Below are 23,304 nucleotides of genomic sequence, written 5' to 3'. Positions count from 1 at the left end.
CACTGTAAGATTTTGCTTCTTCTATCAAATAAACCCCCTGTTGCTGGGCAACCTTGTCACTGCATTGTTTAATCCCTCCACTTATGTGTTTGCATTGGGATTATACCATTGGGCCTGATTCAGTAAGGATCGAAACTGCGATTACGCACGCAATCAGCCAATTGTGGCGTTCTACGCATGCGTATGCATCGCAGTGTGCGTGCGCGAACCAGCCACTGCGATCGGGACTGCAATCGCAGTGACTACACAAACCCAACGCAGAGTGATTGGCAGGAAGTACTGTTTGGGGGAGGTGACGGGGGGTGGGTGGTGAAACGCAGGCGTGCCATTGCGTTTGAACGCCGTTGCAGGGGGATGCATAAATTAGGCACTGCGATGGCCCTACGCAGCTTGGGTTTTCACTGCTTACGATGAGGTTAGCAATTCCTGAGTAAGGTCAGACCTTGTGCAAGTGTGCATGAGGCTCCGATTGTACTCAATGTTACCGATGTTGTCTCAAAGTATTTCTGATGTCTGTAAGGTAAGGTGGGCATCCTGATGTTGTGCTGTGATGGCATAGCGATGGCAGAGGATTAGCATATCTTCGCAGTAAACGCTATTGCGATCGCAGTTGCGACCTACTTGCCTACCCTCCCGATTTGGTTGGGAGCCTCACGAAAATCGGGTGCCGCTCCCGACCTCCCGGGAAGGCAGGCAGTTCTCCCGGGTGCCGCTCACCCTTCCTATCCCCCCCGCTATAAGCCCTGCAGCCCCCGCAGCTGGGAAGGGCCGGTGACGCGATTCGTGTCATTTTGGCCCCGCCCCCTGCTACACAATGCCTATTTTATCAGCATTGTGTAGCGGGGGCGGGGCCAAACTGACGCAATCGCGTGACTCTGCCCCCGCCACGCCCACAAGTGATGTCACCCGACTGCCCACTCCCCCTTGTCTCGGCCACGCCCCCCGTCCTGCCGATCTGGCTGCTCCCTCCCGGAAGGAGCAGCCAGAAAGTCGGCAGGTATGAGTTGCGATCTGTACTGAATCAGGCCCATTGTCAGCTAGGGGCAAAGGTAAGTTTTACATGGAAGCAATAAAAGGTCTGATCTACATTCAGACGTACAGTAAGCATGCTTATTTATTTTGCGTAGAACACATTTTTATAATGCGCACACTCTGAATAGTTCTTGTGCGTCCATTTGTATGCAGATTTGGTGGTATTTTATGCTTAGGGGTCCATTCATCATCCTCTAATTTTCATTTTTTACCCCCTATTTTCCGTATTTATGTAGATTTTAAGTTTCTGCCCCATTCATGTAGCTTGTAACGCAAGAGATATCACTGATCTTTCCTGGTTACGGTCCTGCCACGTTAATTCCCATACTCCCCATATGATAGATGTGGAAATGTTGCCATTCATCAAGTTCCGAAAAAGCATTTTTTTTCGGAACTTATGTATGAAACTGTACACGGAAGCATCTTTTTCCTAAACGAAAGTAAACAGAATTTTTTTTTTATTTTTTTATCATTTTTTGTGCTTTTTTTGATTTTAAATGTACAAATCGGCCCATTTAACACCATATAAAAATCTCTCGCACTTTCCTTATTCCCACTATCAGCCTTCTGTACGATTCTGCAAACAAAATTGTCACTTCTCTCGCATCGGCTGCCAATTCGCAAAACCCTGCTCAATGGGAAAAGTTTGTTTGCTGGTAAAGTTCTCTAAAAAGCAGCTCAGGATACCGACATGTAATTTTCTTGAACATTATAACTTACTCAGAAATGACCCGAAGCTTTTCTCCAAAGTAAAATATGGGCTCGCTGACATCAGCCGGGGGATAGTCATAGAGAACAGCCAGAAAATCACTATCAGCACCTGCTAGATAGAAGAGAAACAAACAGGTGGGAAAAATAATAATAAAATAAATAATATAAAAATAAATAAAAGTTCAGTTAATTCTGTACTTGATGTTTCTATAAGGCGTCCATTAATTTATTGCAATTAACTCTTGGATACAAACCATTAAGCTAACTTAACGCTAAGAATAACGACAATGACACCACTGTATTAGATTAAAGATCAACGTTACTTATTAATTGTAATACCAAATTTTTATTCAATAAGGGTGGCAAAGAAGGACGCTACCAAGAACCAACTCCAGCCAATTGACTCGTAAAAAATTGGGGGGCGACTAAAAGGCTCCCCATCTATAACGGCATAACCTGCGCTGTGCAGGACTCACCACCCTTTACTATAGTACAGTATGGACGCTCTGTAAGGAAACGCTCTCTGTCCTCCCGCAGGGGTAGGACACACCAGCCATCTTTCAAAAGGACAAGTGACCCACAACGACCACTTATGCCACCTGTGGCCGCCGGCTAGTAGCGCCTTCCCGCCTTCTGGCTCTGCTTAACTTTTACTAAAAGGTTAGTAAGACAGACAAACAGATAAGATTAAAAGCTGCGGGTGGGTGGGACTTCCAAACTGAAAAGAGGCTGGACCAAGTTCAAATCTCTTCTTAAATAGCCCTTCAGAGGTATACGCCCCAAACTATACCCATAGGCTCTGGGTATGGTTTTTTGAACAATCAATACAAACGAATAAAAGACTCTACCTAGCAACAGGTTCCTAATCTTTAGCCAATTACAAAAAAATAGGCCTTTTATAAAGCTTTGTGCTTATACAGTCCTCAGCTCACACACATAATAATGATCCCATAGTGTCGTCTACAGTCCCTGTGGACATTTATAGACAATTTAAAGTTCATATGAAATGTGGTTTATTTATTTACATGGGGGATGTAGTCGATGGTCTAAATTACGACCGCCGGCTTCCCAACTGTCAAATCCCGGCAAGGTACTAATGACAGGCGTCGAAAACCCGACGCCTGTCATTAGACCTACGCCGGGAACTCGACGCCCGGCATACCGAATTAAGGTAAGCTGGGCGCGGACAGCCGCGGGGGGGGGTTGGAGAGGGTTAGGTGTCAGGGCTCCCGGGGGGACTGAGGGTTAGGTTTAGGCTAGGGGAAGGGGGGTTAGGGATAGACACCCCCCGGGAGACTAAGGTTTAGGCTGCGGGAATGGGGGGTTAGGTTTAGGTACTACTTAGAGGGGGTTAGGGTTAGGCACTAGGGGCAGGAGGTTAGGGTTAGGCACCCCTAAGGGAGGGTTGGGGGGGGAATAGGGTTAGTTATACTTACCTTATTAACAATCGGGATCTTCACCCCTGCCGGACTTCCGCTGTCGGCATTTGAACTGCCGGCCATGCGGCCGGCTGTAATACCTACTATACCCATACATGGTGCTCCAAATTCTGGACCCAAAAAACCTTATCCAGAAAAGTTTCAAACATCCTCGGATTAAAGATTCCATGCTTGTACTAAATTTTACATAGTGGAAATGTGTAATCCGTCACCTTCACTGTAACCCATGTACAATATCAGTGAGTAACAGTGGTGTATAAAAGCCTGGTGGGGGGGCCCGTCTAGAGGAGGCCCCGTATTCGTTTAAAACGCCTATCTTCTACCTGTGGTGATATCTTACCATTGTTATATTCTACCACCTGTGCTGGTGCCATCTTTTCAGGAGATATCACCATAAAGATGGTGCCGTCGGCAGATCAGATAGGGGTGGGCCCCCTGCAGAGCGCACAGTGTGGTCTGTTCTGGGTTTGCCATTATAGATAAATTTCTGGCAAATCGGTACAATAACCTTACAAGTGATTGCCCATTACGGGGTGTGGCAGCAAAAACGCAGGCATGTTGCGGCCATGTTCAGGGCGTCTCAGCATTCTAATGTGATCTGGCATGCCCAAAATTTGGAACTAGCGTCTCAGTTTCTGCGGCCATTCAACGGGACCATAGGCTTACTCAGATGGTTGATTAACGAAGGATCTGTGAGCACAGCCGCCTGTTTGATATCCTTGCTGATATCCTGGTATCTTCAAGAGCAACAGAGATCTGATACAAGGCTGGAAATGAAATCTAGCTGCTGATTGGAGGAGGATATGTGAGTGCCAAGTCCTTGCTAAATACAACAAATTTTGGGGGTCAGGGGAAGAAACCCTGATTCATTCTTACATCATGCCTTCTTCCATCACTATGAATACCATGCAAACAAAATGCAAATTGCACCATTTATAGATAATTGCTAATATTTACCGCAGGGCCTATTTGCTAAGAGCCACTGACCTGTCTGCGTTGCGACAATATTGTTGGGTGGAGCTACGGCTTTCATCATATTCCCCATTTCTGTTCTATCCAAAGTTATTGATCATGTACCTACAGAAACAAAAATGAGAATTGATTAGCAGGCGACCCTCACTTCATTACGTGCTGCAACATTCAGTGGTGCTAGTGCATTATGTAATCGGACACGGACCCTCTTATCTTAGTCAACATTTCATATCTCCTATTTATAAGAAGCAAGAACATTGTCACATGCTCCTGACACTATATTTCCCATGTATTGACCACATTAGAAAGTCAGCATCCAGAGCTGTGACCGAGGAGGCTATAACTATTTGTGAGGGAGGGGGCGTAATGCGTATCCCCTTTGTATGGCACCACAGAACCCTCACGGCAGACATCCGCCTTTACACATAGTCACAGTGGAGAGGTTACAAAATTGCTAGCGATGTGGGAGAAGGAAGCATACAGGGACCTCATTCAGAGTCGGTCGTTGCGGCCGCACGGTCGTACGCCACCGATGTTCGCTAAACTGTGCATGCGTAAAGTTCGCAATGCGCAAACTAGCTGCTACGATCAGAAATTTCTCTCTCCTTGAACACAGCCAGGTCGGTAGTTTGAGTGACAGAATGAGGCGTTTGTGGGTGGTAACAGGGGAAGGTGCTTGAAAACGGGGGAGTGGAGATCCAAACGCAGGCGTGCCTAATTATGCGAACAGCGTTTTATGGGAGTGCATAATTAACAAAGTAGTGTCATGGCACACGTGACATGGGTGGATTGTACACTGACTTGATCGTAGTGCTTAAGAGAGGGTATGGTCAACCTTAAGCACTACGACCAGTTCCGATTGTCGCGATTAATCCTTATATCCCAGTAGATGACGTGTGTGGTGAACGAGAAGGGGGCGTTATTTAGTCTTACGGCCGCTTCTTACCCTCGGTCGTTCAGCTAACGATCTCATCTTAGGACCGCAACTTGTGATCGCTTAATTTGCATATCCGGCCCCTTTCCCCTACGACCGAGCGGCCGCAACGACCGACTCTGAATGAGGTGCACAGTACCCCCCAGCTGTTCCTGTTCCGCCGGGACAGTCCCTATTTGAGGGCACCGACTTGCTGTCATGATCGGGATTGCATTGTCCCATTGTACCCAAGAGCTGGGAGGTATTGAATTATGTAGCCACTGTATTGAGTGTTTCCAGGTGTAAAAGAATAGTAGGGGACCCATTTATCTTCGTATATTCGCGCCTTAAACGGGTGTTTTCGGGAGTTAACCACAAATATTAGGTTTCCTCCAGATTAGGGGTGAGCGGGTTCGGATTTCTGAAATCCGAACCCCCCCGAGCCCCCCCGATCCGAGTCCGATCCGAGTCAGGCTCGACTTTTCCCGCCTGACTCGGATCTGAAATCGAGGCAAAACGTCATCATCCCGCCTTCCGAGTCTCGCGGGTTTTGGATCCTATATAAGGTACCCGCGTCGGCGCCATTTTCTCACTCGGCTGTGGACAGTGAAGAGGGAGGGTGGGAGTTAGGGCTGGCTGGGCTGTGTAGTGTAGTGTAGTGCTGCTGTTGTCCACTACTTCAAAGTCCATAGGGGCTGGCTGTGTTGTGCTGTGCTGCTGTTAATAATAGGGGCTGTGTCCACTACTTCAAAGTCCATAGGGGCTGGCTGGACTGTGTTGTGCAGTCAGTTCTCCATAGGGGCTGTGTCCACTCCAAAGTCCTGTGCAGTGTCCCAGTCCTAAAGGGGTGCTGTAGTGTTGTCCAGGGGGTGCTCTGTCCATCAGGGGTGCTCCCCCCAAGTGCTAAAAAAAATAATATATTTTCTGTGTTTGTGAATTGTGTGCGCAGTAGCCGCACGTGCATCAACAAAGTAGTGCCAAGCGTGCGCCTGTGTCATAAGTAAAGGGCCGGCTGGCTTGACCGTTAAAGGGTGCTGTGACCCCCAAAGTACACTCCAGTCCAAACCAAAATATTTTCTGTGTTTGTGAATTGTGTGCGCAGTAGCCGCACGTGTATCAACAAAGTAGTGCAAAGCGTGCGCCTGTGTCATAAGTAAATGGCCGGCTGGCTTGACCGTTAAAGGGTGCTGTAACCCCCAAAGTACACTCCAGTCCAAACCAAAAAAAAAATTATTTTCTGTGTTTGTGAATTGTGTGCGCAGTAGCCGCACGTGTATCAACAAAGTAGTGCCAAGCGTGCGCCTGTGTCATAAGTAAAGGGCCGGCTGGCTTGACCGTTAAAGGGTGCTGTAACCCCCAAAGTACACTCCAGTTCAAACCAAAAAAATAATATTTTTTGTGTGTTTGTGAATTGTGTGCGCAGTAGCCGCACGTGCATCAACAAAGTAGTGCCAAGCGTGCGCCTGTGTCATAAGTAAAGGGCCGGCTGGCTTGACCGTTAAAGGGTGCTGTAACCCCCAAAGTACACTCCAGTCCAAACCAAAAATATAATATTATTTGTGTGTTTGTGAATTGTGTGCGCAGTAGCCGCACGTGCATCAACAAAGTAGTGCCAAGCGTGCACCTGTGTCATAAGTAAAGGGCCGGCTGGCTTGACCGTTAAAGGGTGCTGTAACCCCCAAAGTACACTCCAGTTCAAACCAAAAAAATAATATTTTTTGTGTGTTTGTGAATTGTGTGCGCAGTAGCCGCACGTGCATCAACAAAGTAGTGCCAAGCGTGCGCCTGTGTCATAAGTAAAGGGCCGGCTGGCTTGACCGTTAAAGGGTGCTGTAACCCCCAAAGTACACTCCAGTCCAAACCAAAAAAAAAATTATTTTCTGTGTTTGTGAATTGTGTGCGCAGTAGCCGCACGTGCATCAACAAAGTAGTGCCAAGCGTGCGCCTGTGTCATAAGTAAAGGGCCGGCTGGCTTGACCGTTAAAGGGTGCTGTTACCCCCAAAGTACACTCCAGTCCAAACCAAAATATTTTCTGTGTTTGTGAATTGTGTGCGCAGTAGCCGCACGTGCATCAACAAAGTAGTGCCAAGCGTGCGCCTGTGTCAAAAGTGAAGGGCCGGCTGGCTTGACCGTTAAAGGGTGCTGTTACCCCCAAAGTACACTCCAGTCCAAACCAAAATATTTTCTGTGTTTGTGAATTGTGTGCGCAGTAGCCGCACGTGCATCAACAAAGTAGTGCCAAGCGTGCGCCTGTGTCATAAGTAAAGGGCCGGCTGGCTTGACCGTTAAAGGGTGCTGTAACCCCCAAAGTACACTCCAGTCCAAACCAAAAAAAAAATTATTTTCTGTGTTTGTGAATTGTGTGCGCAGTAGCCGCACGTGCATCAACAAAGTAGTGCCAAGCGTGCGCCTGTGTCATAAGTAAAGGGCCGGCTGGCTTGACCGTTAAAGGGTGCTGTTACCCCCAAAGTACACTCCAGTCCAAACCAAAAAGAAAATTATTTTCTGTGTTTGTGAATTGTGTGCGCAGTAGCCGCACGTGCATCAACAAAGGAGCAGCGCCAAGCGTGCGCCTGTGTCCCATAAGTAAAGAGCCGGCTGGCTCATTTCTTAAAGGCTGGTGTAACCCACAAAGTGCACTACTCTCCAGCAAAAATAAAGAAATATTTTCTGTGTTTAGCCGCACGTATATATCAAATCGATATAACATAAATGGAGGACCAAACTTTCTCCGATAAAAATAAAATAGAGAAAGATCAAGAACCACTTCCTCCTAGTGCTGAAGCTGCTGCCACTAGTCATGACATAGACGATAACATGCCATCAACGTCGTTTGCCAAGGCCGATGCCCAATGTCATAATAGAGGGCACAGACAATCCCAAATGACAAAGTTCAGGAAAATGACCTTGAAAAAAACATTTAAATCAGCTGAAGAGAAACGTAAACTTGCCAATATGCCATTTACGACACGGAGTGGCAAGGAACGGCTAAGGTCGATCCCTAGTATGTTCATGACTAGTGGTTCAGCTTCACATGACGATGGAAGCCCTCCTCCCACTAAAAAAATCAAAAGAGTTAAGCTGGCAAAAGCACAGCGAAGAACTGTGCTTTCTAAGAAGATATCACAAATCCCCAAGGAGAGTCCAAGTGTGGTGGTGGTTGCGATGCCTGACCTTCCCAGCACTGGACGGGAAGAGGTGGCTCTTTCCACCATTTGCACGCCCCCTGCAAGTGCTGAAAGGAGCACCCACAGTCCACTTGCTGATATGCAAATTGAAGATGTCACTGTTGAAGTACAACAGGATGAGGATACTGGTATAGCTGGCGCTGAGGAGGAAGTTGGCGAGGAGGATTCTGATGGTGATGTGGTTTGTTTAAATCAGGCTCCGGAGGAGACAGTTGTTGTCCGTGGGATGAAAAAGCCCATCACGGTCATGCCTGGGCAGAAGACCAAACATTCCACCTCTTTGGTCTGGCAATATTTCTATCCAAATCCGGACAACAACTGTCTTGCCATATGTACCTTATGTAAAGGTGGAATAAGTAGGGGTAGGGACGTTAACCACCTAGGAACATCCTCCCTTATACGGCACCTGCAGCGCGTTCATAATAAGTTACTGTCAAGTTCAGAAACTTTGGCTAAGACCGTAAGCAGTCCAGGGACACCTAAATCCCGTTGTCCTGTTGTATCCAAGTCCCTGCAAACCACACCGTCAACTCCCTCCTCGTCAATTTCCTCCTTAGTCAGGATCGGAAGTAGTCCTGCAGGCCATGTCACTGGCATGACTGACTCTCCTATCCCGGATTCCTCCGGAGGATCCTGCATTGCTACGCCTCCTGCTGCCGCTGCTGCTGTTGCTGCTGCTGGGAGTCGTTCATCATCCCAGAGAGGAAGTAGGAACACCACTACTTTTACTAAACAATTGACCCTCCAACAGTCCTTAGCGAGGAGGATGAAGTACGACAGCAGTCATCCTGAAGCAAAACGTATAACTGAGGCCTTGACTGCTATGTTGGTGTTAGACGTGCGTCCGGTATCCGCCATTAGTGCAGTGGGATTTAGACAATTGCTGGAGGTAGTGTGTCCCCGGTTCCAAATCCCGTCTAGATTCCACTTCACTAGGCAGGCGATACCGAGACTGTACAGAAACGTCAGAAAAAGTGTCCTCAGTGTCCTGAAAAATGCCGTTGTACCCAATGTCCACTTAACCACGGACATGTGGACAAGTGGAACAGGGCAGACTAAGGACTATATGACTGTGACAGCCCACTGGGTAGATGTATCACCTTACGCAGCAACAGCAGCAGCGTCACCAGTCGCAGCATCTCAGAAACGCCAGCTCGTTCCAAGGCAGGCTACGCTGTGTATCACTGGTTTCAGTAAGAGGCACACCGCCGACAACCTCTTAGAGAAACTGAGGGAAATCATCGCCCAGTGGCTTACCCCACTTAGACTCTCCTGGGGATTTGTGATATCTGACAATGCCACCAATATTGTGCGGGCATTACATCTGGGCAAATTCCAGCACGTCCCATGTTTTGCTCACACAATAAACTTGGTGGTGCAGAATTTTCTGAAAAGCAACAGGGGCGTGCAGGAGACGCTTTGGGTGGCCCGAAAAATTTCAGGCCACTTTCGCCATTAAGCGACTGCGTGCCGAAGACTGGAGCGCCAGCAAACACTCTTGAACCTGCCCCGCCATCACCTGAAGCAAGAGGTTGTGACGCGGTGGAACTCAACCCTCTATATGCTTCAGAGGATGGAGGAGCAGCAAAAGGCCATTCAAGCCTATACATCCACCTATGACATAGGCAAAGGAAGGGGTATGCACCTGACTCAAGCGCAGTGGAGAATGATATCCGTGTTGTGCAAGGTTCTCCAGCCCTTCGAACTTGCCACACGTGAAGTCAGTTCAGACACTGCCAGCTTGAGTCAGGTCATTCCCCTCATCAGGCTTTTGCAGAAGCAGCTGGAGAAAGTGAAGGAGGAGCTAAGACGGAGCGATTCCGCTCGGCATGTGGGACTTGTGGATGAAGCCCTTCATTCGCTTTGCCAGGATTCCAGGGTGGTCAATCTGTTGAAATCAGACCACTACATTTTGGCCACCGTGCTCGATCCTAGGTTTAAAGCCTATGTGGTGTCTCTCTTTCCGGCCGACACAAGCCTGCAGAGGTGCAAAGACCTGCTGGTGAACACACTGTCAGCTGAAGCGGAACGTGACACGTCAACAGCTCCTTCTTCATTTTCTTCCGCAACTGGGGCTGCCAGGAAAAAACTTAGGTATCCTAAGCAACCCGCTGGCGGTGATGCAGGGCAGGCAGGACCAAGTTTGGACATCTGGTCCGGACTGAAGGACCTGGCAACAATTTCTGACATGTCTACTGTCACTGCATATGATACTGTCACCATTGACAGAATGGTGGAGGATTACATCGGTGACAGCATCCAAGTAGGCATGTCAGACAGTCCATACCTGTACTGGCAGGAAAAAGAGGCAATTTGGAGGCCCCTGTACAAACTGGCTCTATTTTACCTGAGTTGCCCCCCCTCCAGTGTGTACTCCGAAAGAGTGTTTAGTGCAGCCGGGAACCTTCAGCGAAAGGCGTAGGAGGTTGCTTCCACAGAATGTGGAGAAGATGATGTTCATCAAAATGAATTATCATCTCTTCCAGGGAGACCAGCCTCCAGAACGTACAGAGGGACCTGTGGTGGTGGATTCAAGTGGGGACGAGTTAATACTTTGTGAGGATGAGGATGTACACACTGAAGAGGGTGAGGAATCGGTGGATGAGGAGGATGAGGATGACATCTTGCCTCCGTAGAGCCAGTTTGTGCAGGGACACATTAATTGCCAGCTTGTTTTGTGGGGGCCCAAACGAACCAATCATTTCAGCCACAGTTGTGTGGCAGACCCTGGCGCTGAAATGATTGGTTTGTTAAAGTGTGCATGTCCTGTTTATACAACATAAGGGTGGGTGGGAGGGCCCAAGGACAATTCCATCTTGCACCTCTTTTTTTTCTTTGCATTATGTACAGTTTGGGGCCTAGTTTTTCAAACTGCCATCCTGCCTGCCACTGCAGTTTCACGCCTAGATGGGTCACGTGTTTGTGCAGCCCACTCGTGTCGCTTAGCATAGTCATCCAGCTACCTCGGTGCAACCTTTTGGACATAAAAACACTATTGTGAGGTGTGAGGTGTTCAGAATAGACTGGAAATGAGTGGAAATTAAGGTTATTGAGGTTAATAATAGCATAGGAGCAGAAAAACCTACAAATTCTGTGATTTTAGCTGTTTTTATGCTTTTTTTCAAAAAAATACAGATCCAAAACACAAAACCCAGAACCCAAAACACGGAAGGGTGGTTTTGGCAAAACCAATCCAGATGCAAAACACGAAGAAAGATCCAGATCCAAAACAAAAACACAAAACACAAAACACGAAAAGTGGCCGGTGCACACCCCTACTGCAGATGTATGATAGAGGGACCACAGCAGATACCTGCTGCGATGCCTCCATTCCCACCGGCAGCCCCCATAGGTTTCTAAGGGGGATACGATGCCGCCAAATTTACCAATTTCCGGAATGTGATACATTCCGGAGATTGGCCCCGTGGCCAACGCCATCTGAAGATGCTGTAGCCTATGGGATACACTTCGCATAATTAGTTGGCAGAGGGTTCCCCTGGAACTCTCCCACCAGTGGTGGCCGGGCATGTGCAGTCAGCGGGACTGCGCATTTGCTATAGCCATGGGCATAAGTGCCAGGCGTGCAGCTGCTATGGGGCCCAGAGATGAGGGGGGCCCATCTTCCTTGTCAAAGTTACATATGTTTATATACATTTTTACAATTGGGTGGTACATAGGGGCCCTTACAAATTTTTGCTATGGGGTCTTCAAATACCTATTTACACCCCTGGCTGTAGCCCCGGGCACATCGCAGGGAATGGTTCCTTTCGGAGCCCCTGTACCTACGAGTGCCGCATGATACATTCCGGCGCTACGATCGCATCTTGCAGTGTGATCATGGGCGGTAATATCATGCCCAGATCGCATTGCAAATAGGCCCCTCAGAGTTGTACGCATCTCGGCCGCATCACCACATACGGCTAAGTGCGTGTAAGCGGGCTGCACCTGTGCATTCACATGTAGCGTTGGGTTCGGAGGTGTGTTGTGAATGTGTGGACGGAATTTCGGGCGTGCGCAGAGATCCGGCTCCTCATCCTGTACCTGCACTTACTGCTACCTCTGGTATATGAATATGAGCGTATGGATTCTGTACACACAAAACGTCCGGACAAGCGCGTGTTTGCTTTTCTCTGTTGATTTCAAAGTTCCCTGCAGCGTTAATGCTTGGTAAATTATAATGGAGTTCTATGTGATGGCTTACTAAGGGCTTGATTCATTACGGATCGCAACTGCGAATGCAATAGCGATTACGCACGCATTTCAGCTGCGATAGCATACGGATTCGTTGCGATCGCAATGCTGCCGCAGCACTACATATGGACGCCCACCTTACCTTACACACATCCATAATGTTTAGCAAGACTGCGAAACCATCGGTACAATCGAGTCAATCACAGCCTCACGCACACTCGCACAAGCTCTGACCTTACTCAGAAATTGCTAACCTCATCGCACACTATCATTTATGCACGCCCCTGCAACGGCGTTCAAACGCCTGCTTTTCCCCGACCACCCACCCGTTGCCACCCACGAATGGCACTTCCTGTCAATCACTCTGCGATGGGTCTGCGTAGTCACTGCGATCGCAGTGGCTAGTTCTGCGATGCATGCGCAGTATGCAACAGTCGGCCGATTGCATGCATATTGGCAACTGCGTTCCTTGCTGAATCAGGCCCAAAGTACATAGGGGGAAATGTATCAAACCCTCAAAAGAGTGGAGAATTTGCCCAGAGCAACGAACCAGCTTCTACCTAACACTTATCAAGTACATTCTATAATATGATAGCTGGAAGCTATTTGGTTGCTATGGAAACCTTCACATCTTCTTCCTTGATACGGTACATCTCCCCCATAGTACGCTATAATGCAGGAAAGCTTTGAGGACAAACGTCTAACTCTCTTGAGTTCACAGGTTTTGGATAGACTATTAGTGAAAGGTCTCAGTAGATGCTTCGGCCAATGATGTGTCTAAGGTCTTTTCGGTTATGGACGAGCTTGTGATTAGGATCTGTAGCTGCGAGAGACGTTATCAAGGATCGCACATCTTGAATTCTTGATAAAAACAGGGAAATTGGTCAGTGGCAGTTTGCAGAAGTTTCCATTGACTCAGCAATCAGCTATAGGCGATCACCGCAGTGCAGAACTGTGAAAACTTCTTAGGACTACAGCTCCTGGTTACCTGGTAACTGAGGGGACTCGCTTTAAATATAAACATTTTGAGGAAGCAAATAAATTGTGTGTTTGTGTGTTGTTAGTTCTGCTGTAATTACCTAGTTTGCATTTAGCAGTTACAGATACCATCTACATAAGCAAATTATTTTTCTTTTAAAGCGTAAATTCTGTTTTCACTATCCCCTATGAACTGTACAGGAGATGTCAGCAGACCCCACCACTCTGTACAATAAGAGGACACAACTGATATAAACCAAAATTAGAGCTGAGTGAAATTTTGCATTTAGGGCCGTATTAAATTTGAAGCGTTAAGTCTGGATCCGCGTTAAGTTAACGCGGATGACGGCATTATCGCCTGTTTTGGTTTACCTCCGTATTCAGTTTGAAAGACTTACCGCGTATGCAGAAAGTCAATGCAATGTATATAGGCGGTGAAGTATCGCCTATGAATGGCAGGTGGTAAATAGTGCAGAATTGGGGTTTTGGGGTGCAATGTTTCGGGAACCCCCCTGCAGCCTTCAGACAGCCCCCCAAAGGTAATCTGTGTCCAAAAAACACTTAAGGACACCCCAAAAATTGACTTTGAAAAAGGGGGCGATAAAAAAAAAAGTTGGGGTACATACTTAAAAACTAGCGAACTTGACTCTGGGGGGGTCCCCAAGTATGCCCCAAGTGTTTTTTAGGTTGCAGGTGCTTGCGTAAGGTGGATTTTGAAAGAATTTCAAACTTCACTTTAGCAACTTCAAAATATGCTGACCCCCATTTTCAAGTGCCCCAAATTTGCTATGATAAGTTATTTTCAGGAAAAAATGCTCCCAAAAACTTTTCTGCATCAGGTATTGAAAAACGCTATTGAGCAGCAATTGTGCCCATTTAAACACACCAAATACCTTCGGAAAGCCAAATCGGGGGGTACCATAGTGAACCCCCATGTCAGAGCATCTTTTGGGGGGTGTCAGGCTGATTTCCCAAAAAATTACAGGACTTACCGCCTGCAAAAGTATCGCCGGGTCCCGTTAACGCGTACTTTCAAATTGAATATGGGGTACAGTGGGCACGCGCGCGATACTTTAACGCCTACCAAACATGCGATGTTGGCGTTAAGTCCGGGCCGCGTTAAGTTAACGTGGTTCGGCTCAAATTGAATACGGGCCTTAGTCAGGCTCTGCAATATTACCAGATGTTCCGCAGGGGTGCGCAATTCCAGCGATACAAACTTCTGTGGAATCTCATCCTGCACTGTATTGATAAGTTTGCATTTAGCTGAATTTCTGGCCGATAAGCAGACCTGAGACCGCAGTCAGTACATTGCGCTGATGTGATTGGCAACACTGAAGACCAAGTTCCGCCAGAACAACCTGCGGCAGCTCACAGCAAAATGCGCAATGAGGTGAATATGAGTTTTGAAAATGTCACTCACTGGTTAGTGAAACACACACTGAGGTATGAAGTGAGAGGGGCCCTGCACGCTACAGTGTGTGATGGAAAAAGAGAGTGAGGAAAAAAAAAAATCTAAATATTGCAATAGACCTTTTATTTTTACTAACAACAAAGATGCATCATAGTTATAAAGAACAGTCAGAAAGCAACTTTAGGCCTCAGTGCTATAACGCCCTAGAGTGTGGTACATAGTGCGGCGCAGTTTGTCTCTCACCGTCTACGTTATGCACAGAGCACTGAAACTGCCGCAAGTATCACGATGATTACGTTCACTTTCACTGAGTTGCCTTTTGCACCATCTGCACTGAGAGCAGCCAGTAGATCGACAATGAAAACGCAAGCAGGGTCTAGGTAGACATCAAAAAGTTCGAGACACAAATGGTTGATCCACGGGTACAAAAGGTCGACATTGGAATGGCCAACATTTATTTATTTTTTTTGTTAGGGTTAGGCACTTACCGGAGAGTTAGGATTAGACCCTAGTAGGGACTGTTGGGGTTAGGCATTCACCCAACGGTTAGGCACTATCAGGGACGGTTAGGCCATTACCGGAGAGCTAAGGTGCATATACACTAGACGATGTGCTCACAATGCGATATGGTGACCGATTTCCCTTGAACTTTCCCCGGCACTCCAGGACACAATATGGTGCTAACAAGTGTCCAATCTGACCAACGGTCTATCGTGCGTCCTTAACTATTTCCAGTGCGTCATGTACGAGATTGTCAGATCTTGCCTGCTGTAGGTAAGATCTGAAAATACAACGGAAGACCCACGGGTACGCGCATCAGCATTGTGATCGTGAGTGGACACTGACGATTTGGACATATTCTACACGATTTGTCGTACCGATGCATCGAAATCGGGTGGATCGTGCAAAATATCGTCTAGTGTGTACGCACCTTTAGAGTTGGGCACTAGGAGGGACGGTTATGTTGAAGATTAGTGTTATTAAAAAAAGTGTCGACCTCCATTGCAATGCTGACATTTTGACCATGTCGACCTTTTGACCATGTCGATCTTCATCCATGTCAACCTGTTTTGGTGTGTCGACATTTTGTACCTGTCGACCTGTCTACCATTTGGTGTCGATCTTTTGTCTGTCTATCTAAGTAGTGTAGGTTTTTTAAATCCACACTCCATCCACACACACTTGTTGTAGGAAAAAGCATTTATAGGCACAGAAACTCCAATAAGCTAACTAAGTTAAGATGAAGATTAAAGTATAGAAAAAGTGACACAAAATAATCACGTCCCTCACTCTCATCATTCTTTTAGGGGTTTTCTTAAAACTGAAGAGCAGAATGTAACCATAGAAATGTAAAAGTTATAATTACCGTATGGTGGGTGCCAATGTGATAACAGACCGGGCTTTGAAATTATTTTCAAACCTGACATTTTTTTGTAGTTGTTTGGGGGACTTGGCGGGCCTATATATAGTATATAGATGATTTTTGCATAAAATAGGGAACATCCCATGACTTCCGGGAGTGTAGGCAAGTATGGTCTGAAAGCCTATTATTTTCACAAATGCCAGGTATTACTATTATTGCCATACTGTATACCATAGATGGTTCAAGCTAGCTTTCAAAGCCATTACTACAGTATACGCTTCTGCTGATACAAGGCCAAAGTCAATCATGATTAATACAGGTCCCATAGGTTAATAGTTAAAAAAATGTAATACTAATTGGAGCTAATAAGGTAATGCAAAAACAATGTAAGTCATATTATTGATTAGCGATATAAATTTGTAAAAGAAAAAGTGTGGACATACATTGTGTGCCCATGGCAACCTCTGCCAGAGTGTGACTGTGATGTCACAAAGGGGATTGTTAGAACTCTTTACTAGGCCCTTGCTCACTGGTTGTGATGTGTCACTGTCTAGCTGTCTCCCCAGAGAGTAGCGGCAGTGACTGTTTGTCTCGTCGGTTAGACAAAGTTTTACTTTATTACTTGCTTGAAGTATTCAGAAATGAGGGAGATTGTTTCCATCAGTCTTGCCTCCATAAAGGAGAAGCCCAAACCATCCTTTGCGGACAGAAGGTCTCATCATAGAGATCTATATTTGCCTGGGGCTCTGTTACCACCCACTAATTTTGGTACCGGTCGTCTACCACCTGGATTGTTTCAAACCTTCACCCGGACTGCAAGACTAACGGGTACAAATGAGACTGATCGTCGCTGCAGCAAAACGGCACGATTACCTCTACTTCACCAAAAGGGTGTACCACTAATAAGCCGTTCACCAGCGCCCCCAGCTTACATGAAAGTATCGAGGAATGGTGAAATCCATCACAAAGCAGACCCTTCGAAAATCAATGGAAAAGCTGGAGTTCTAGGACTCAAGACCCTACCAAACGTTGTGGTACCTCAAGATTTCCAAAGCATGCTGATGATTTCACCAGCGCCCCAAACTCAGCAGAAAATGGACGCCATGATTGATATCAATCGGAAGGCGGATTATGTAAAGAGATTTTACGAAAATAAGTCCTTGTCTGCCGGTGCACCAAAACCGCCAATCCACCAAAGGAAATTGGTACCAGTGCCACCAATAACGCCAAAGAAACTGACACCACCATCCGTTTCACCCATGGTGCTTGCTGCCATAATGAAACCAAAGACAATGGACAGGCAGACCAAGGCTGTTCAAATTGTTCTAAAAAAGATGGCAGCCAACATGATCACAAGACCTAGAGAGCAGACCTCAAGACATCGAGCCCTGTAGGCGATTGACTGCAATGGTAATTTATTTAAAATCTATAGAATTTATTAATACTTTTCAGATTTCAACATACTGTATTGAGTTCGTTGTTGTGTTATTATACATCGCAAATTGATCCAGAGTAAGGAATGGTCGGATGGTTTTTCTTTTTCATCTACTATAGTGTAAGTAAAGTAATGAGTTACAGATGTAGAGATCAGGGCCCCCATTTACTAACGAGTTTTATCACCAAAACGAGTGATAAATGTCACTGTGTATGATAAATGGTGCTCCAGCCAATCAGCTCCCAACTGTCAACTGTTTGAAATATGACAGTTGGGAGCTGATTGGCTGGAGCACCATTTATCATACACAGCGAGTTTTATCACTCACAATTAGCTCCCAACTGTCAACTGTTTGAAATATGACAGTTGGGAGCTGATTGGCTGGAGCACCATTTATCATACACAGTGAAATTTGTCACTCGTTTTGGTGATAAATCTCGTTAGAAAATGAGCCCCCTAGTAGGGAGATTACATTGGTAAAAATTGGGTAGAGTTTAAAAAAAAAGAAAAAAAAAAGTGTGTTTTTGAAAGTAGCATTTACATGTTTCCTCCACTTGCGTTTGTGAATCCTGCTCCTGAGTCCTGAATGATGTCAGAAGGGAACGGCATTACCAGCATTGCAATGTGCTTTATGTATAATTATGTTGGCATTTAAAATAAATACATTTAAAAAAGGTTTTGTTTAGAGATATTCCGATGAAACCAGGGCCAAAATTACTTTAAAATGCGGATTAAAAATGCAGATTGTGATAAATATGTTCCTAAAGCCTGGTACACACTAGACGATTTGCAACCAATGCGATGTCGTCAACGATTTCTCTTGAGCTCCAGGACAAACGATCTAGTGCATACACACTGTGCAATGTAACAAACGACCAAACAATATATCTTGCATCGTTTGGTAGTTATATCGTTAACTATATAATGTAACCCTTTATAATGTAACTATATCGCCTGGTCGTCCAGTGCGTACACACTGCTCGATCTGCAGGGAGTCGTTAAAGAGATTGACAGATCTTCCCGCATGTAGAGAAGATCTGAAAATGCGACGATCGATGCCACAGGAGCGTGCATAGTGCGTACAAACTTAACGATATGTTGTTCCGATGCATCGGAATCGGCCTTGTCGTTTTAAATATCGCCTAGTGTGTAGGGGCCATAATAAAGTTATGAATCTATACTGCACATTTAAATTAGGGTAAAGAAAGTCACGAAAACCTACAATATTCTGCTTTGCGCCTGGTGACTATTTACTATCAGCCGTCTGCACACAAGATCTCTCCCTGCTATTCTAAGACACATTGGGCTCGATTCATTTGAACGCGAATTAAATAGCGCTGGGAGGGAGCACCAGGAGCTATTCAATTCAACGCTTTGTTAGATCGGAGAATGCCCGTTCTCCCACCCCTCGCACCTTAAACAGGGTGTTTAGTCGCGACAACGGGCATTCTCCGACTAAACTGCCCGGCGTGTCAAAAGTGACCAAAAGTGGGCTACCTTGCTGTTAAAGAGCTCTTACTCCTGTAGAGGAGGGACATCAAGTTATTAACATCTAGCCCATATAGGCCACTCTGCATGTGCTATGTAAGATTTTTAACCTTTTCAATTTTTATAATAAATAACTATGAATCAAGTATACAGAAACTGATTATTGAATATTTGGGTGAACTCTGGTGTGAGGTTCTCATTGTAGAAACAATAATGGTGCGTACACACTACACGATATGCTCCCTGAGCGATATCGTGTAGTGTGTCCCCGGCAGGCTGTGCTCAATGTCGTTCATGACATTGAGCTAGTGTTCACTCTAGCTCTGGCGCCAGGAAAAGGGGGCGTGACCATTGGAGAGGGAGAGTGTCTATAAGATGCGTCAACTTTTCGTCACTCTTGGGGTCACCGAACATTTCACCACCCACTGGACACTGCGGCCCGCCGATCTAGACGGCACCCCCAGGCTGTCTTAGCGGTGTGCTGCGCGGCGATGGCAGGGCGCTTTTTGCCCTCCAGAGGGAGGGCAGAGCACAGCGCCCCGCTTAAACAGCCCAGCGGGAACGCTATACAAATAATAATAAATGACCTGCATGTGATCCTGTCTATATACACCAATGCATGCATTCTACATAAGATGGGGAACTCCCGTAAACACCAGCCAATGTCTAAAATTAAATGAAAACTCCACTAGGTCCAAAATCATGCCATTGTAAAAAAAAAAAAGTTTAAATTATCTACTTTATTACCATGCGAAAGAGTGAAATGTTGGTAACTTTTTTAATTTTTTTTTTTTACAATTACTGTACATTCTTAGAAACAAACCAAGCCCCCCATGTTCATGCTCCACCAGGTAATAGTGTAACAATGTATAATTTGAGTACTCAGTCTGGAACCTGACATAAGAGAAGGGGGTGGGGCCCTCAGGCACTGGGACCCACCAGCTATTTCCCCTGTACTCCTGTGGGCCAGTCCGACCCTGAGTACGACCCTGAATTATTCACAGTGTCCCAAAGTGGTATATATTCGGAGCATGTGCAGTGCGAAAAAACTCAAGCCCCATCCGCAAAGTGGACTTGCATGTACAGTACCTCTCAATCAGCCCCTGTGTACTTCAGAGATGGAGAGATCTATGGCTTCAAAATGACTTAGAATTCTCTGTTTCTATATTCCAGCGCTCAAATCCTACATGATGGTGTTGTAGGTTCAGACTACTTACATCATAAAGCTTCATTTAGTCATTAATTTGTGTGTATATATATATATATATATATATATATACACAGTACATACTGTATATATGTGCATCTATTAGGTTTTTACAGCGCCAGATATGATGTACCAAAACAATCAATAAAATAAAGATGTGTATATGTCTCATAGCCTCCCCCCACAACATCAGGGTGTCAGCTCAACCTGATAAATTAAAGTCGTGGTTAACAACTTCTAAAATGATGTATAGACAGTGTAATTAATTCAGAGCGCCTTAAAGTGCTGGATAGTGTAAATAAATTATGTGCAAAAAAAAGAGCAGTGAACAAGCAAGAGAGCTAAGACTAGATGTAAAGGACCTCTTACTAAGGTCTATAAACAGACAATAGATCTAGACCATGAATACATGAAGTAAAAAATACATATTTAATAATGACAATGGACATAAAAACATGAATAAAAAATTATAACTAGCAATGATAAATGAATGAAATAGACAAAGTGCATGTGAATAAATATAGGGCTTATCTTATTTCATGTATAGAGGAAGGTAAAATCAGGTAGGGTGCAGGCCTCCAACGCGTTCCGTCACCAGCGGACTTCTTCAAGGGGATGATGTTTGCAAGTGGGATGTAGCCTGTATTTCAGTTTTGCTCAATGCACAAGTTTTTAGCCTCTCCTGCAAATAAGCTCCACCGCCATGTGGATTGCCACCCCTAACACAGAAAATGTCTTTTGCTGTTAAACTCCCTCCTAACGGGTCCCCGTTAATATATGTTTTCCTGGTGCAATTGGATGGCACCCAGCGATTAATTATCGTATTTGGTCTTGTGTGTGTGTGTGCATGTATATATGTGTATATATATATATATATATATATATATATATATAAAAATAAATAAGGTAAACATTATACCCTGTGACTTGCTAGCATCGGTGAGTCTGCCCTTTCAAAGTGACATGCAAAAGTCTGAACTTTTCAAGTGACATGTAAAAAAGTGGCAATTATTTAAAGGGCAAAATCAGGCTGGTTTTACCTTTTTAAAGGATTGCCACTTTAAAAGATCAACCAGTCTTGCCGGGATCATGCTTGTGCCATCAAGTCGCAGGGTTTTACATTTACCCCCTAGTTGGGAGATAACATATTATGAGAGCTGGTGAACAGGTAGTTAAGCAAACAAAAGAGTGCAATACACATTATCATTATCCTTAGTGTCTAAGATTCGACCGTGTCCTGCACCAGCTCTATTGTGAACAATATTCAACCGTATGAGGCAGGTTGTGATATTACAGCCACCTCTATATTGTAATACAGCAACAGCAGAAAAGCCGTTGAGGCTGAGGTTGATTGAGCTTAGATTTGGCTTGTACAGGGGGTGGGTGGCCCATTAATTATTAGGGGCCCGATGATGCCCCCTACTATTCAGCAAACTCAGAAAACTGAAAGTTTTTGGAGTTTACTTGTGGGAACCAATGCCATCTTCATATGGCATGGATTCCCAGAGCCCAGTTCTAATCTATGGCATCCGCTCCACCTCAGTATTGCGTGACCAGCAACAGTGCGCATTTGTGACCTCAGTAGCAGTAGCAGTGTTGCTGACGGCGGGGACAGGTGCTTACAGACCAGAAGTCCCCGCGCAGTATAGCCCCTGACGGTGAAAAGGCCCCAATATCTGAAATTTTTTTGTGATGGTAATTTGATATACACTTTTTTATAGCATAATTCTTATCTCGCCAGGCCCATTACATTATTGTAACTTTCATTTAGTCTCACTGCACCGACCAAATAGTATACTATATTAATAATAATATTTAAACTCCACACAGATAGAGCCTTGGTGGGAATCCAACCCAGGATCTCAGTACTGTTAGGAAGCAAGCTAATTAATTGCACCACGGTTATTAATCGAGCTAGATAAATAACCATGCAACCAATATTATAAATGTAACTATGTAATTAGGAAACAAATCAATGTATACCTTTTTATTTTACTTTGTGAATTTGTATACTGATAATATGTAATGAGGAATGTTGCTTTGAGTTACAACTTCAACCGATTTATTTGACAGTTGTCAACTTCAGCCATTGATTCAGAATATGGGGACTGGAATCTAGTTCAGGCCGTACTGAATATGGTTTACGTCAAACCATAACGAAAGGCCAAAAATCATCAATTAGAACATTACTAGGTAAAATACGAACAGCACCCTGCACGCAACGGTAACCTGTGGTAAATCTACTGGGCTAAAATCATCATCCGGAATTGTGACTTTGGGGCATATGTACTGTATTAAAAATTGCGGAAGTGCCGCAATTTATTTCATTATACACGGCAGCTAGGATAATCATTTTTTTTACACAATTATTCCCACTATGTCCTAGTTTGGCACATAGCGGTCGGACTGTAGCCCCCATTGATAATAATAGGAACTGCGGTCTGCAGCTGTAGTTAGACTTTTGCAGGAAATATCTGTGAAATCTCCTGCATTAGGTTGCTGCATAGTCGGGATGCAAAAAAAAATATGCAAAAACTAAAGTTTCTGCACAATTGTATTAAAAAAAAATCAGATTGATAAATTGCCCGTTTTATCATAGTGTGACTTTTTTTTTTCTCTATTTACATTAAATAAACTTATTTTTTATATTGCATGTACATATTGTAACTGCTTGTTTTTTATAACTGAGTCATTGCGACTGAACAAACCATATTTTTTTTCACCTTCATCCTTCGCCTCACAACTAAGCACGAGAGCAGAAACCTTCACATTCAAGTCACATTCACACAACCCGACTGACTGCAGGTGCCTTCCCGGCGAAGCGCGCATCTTAGTTTCGGTAAATAGAGAATATCTACGTCACATAATTAGAATGCAAAAATACTGTATGGTGCAATCACGTTCCTGTCACTTAGCATAAGCACAACTCATTTAAGTCTAGGTGATACAAAGAATGGTGTATTGTCTGAATA

General features: G+C 45.1%; 2 protein-coding genes across 3 annotated transcripts in view; one reads left to right on the top strand and one right to left on the bottom strand.

The window, feature by feature from the left end:
- Window positions 1-23,304, top strand: part of TG (thyroglobulin) — a 326,211-nt gene that overhangs the window by 255,600 nt on the left and 47,307 nt on the right. The window lies entirely within an intron of this gene.
- SLA (Src like adaptor) overlaps window positions 1-23,304 on the bottom strand; it is a 39,364-nt gene that overhangs the window by 15,943 nt on the left and 117 nt on the right. The window contains exons 2-3 of one of the 2 annotated variants that reach the window (XM_088449711.1): window positions 4,170-4,259; window positions 1,753-1,855 (exon numbers count right to left, since the gene is read on the bottom strand). In XM_088449711.1, the coding sequence (XP_088305837.1) occupies window positions 1,753-1,855; window positions 4,170-4,227 (161 nt within the window). In that variant the 5' untranslated portion in view covers window positions 4,228-4,259. The remainder of the gene's footprint in view (window positions 1-1,752; window positions 1,856-4,169; window positions 4,260-23,304) is intronic. The other variant, XM_088449712.1, reaches the window with a different exon arrangement.

This window comes from Taudactylus pleione, unplaced genomic scaffold, assembly GCF_031769625.1.
Source record: "Taudactylus pleione unplaced genomic scaffold, aTauple2 ptg000493l, whole genome shotgun sequence".
Lineage (NCBI taxonomy): Eukaryota > Metazoa > Chordata > Amphibia > Anura > Myobatrachidae > Taudactylus > Taudactylus pleione.
The sequence above is the reverse complement of the archived record's forward strand: the minus strand, read 5'-3'. Positions and strand labels throughout refer to the sequence as shown.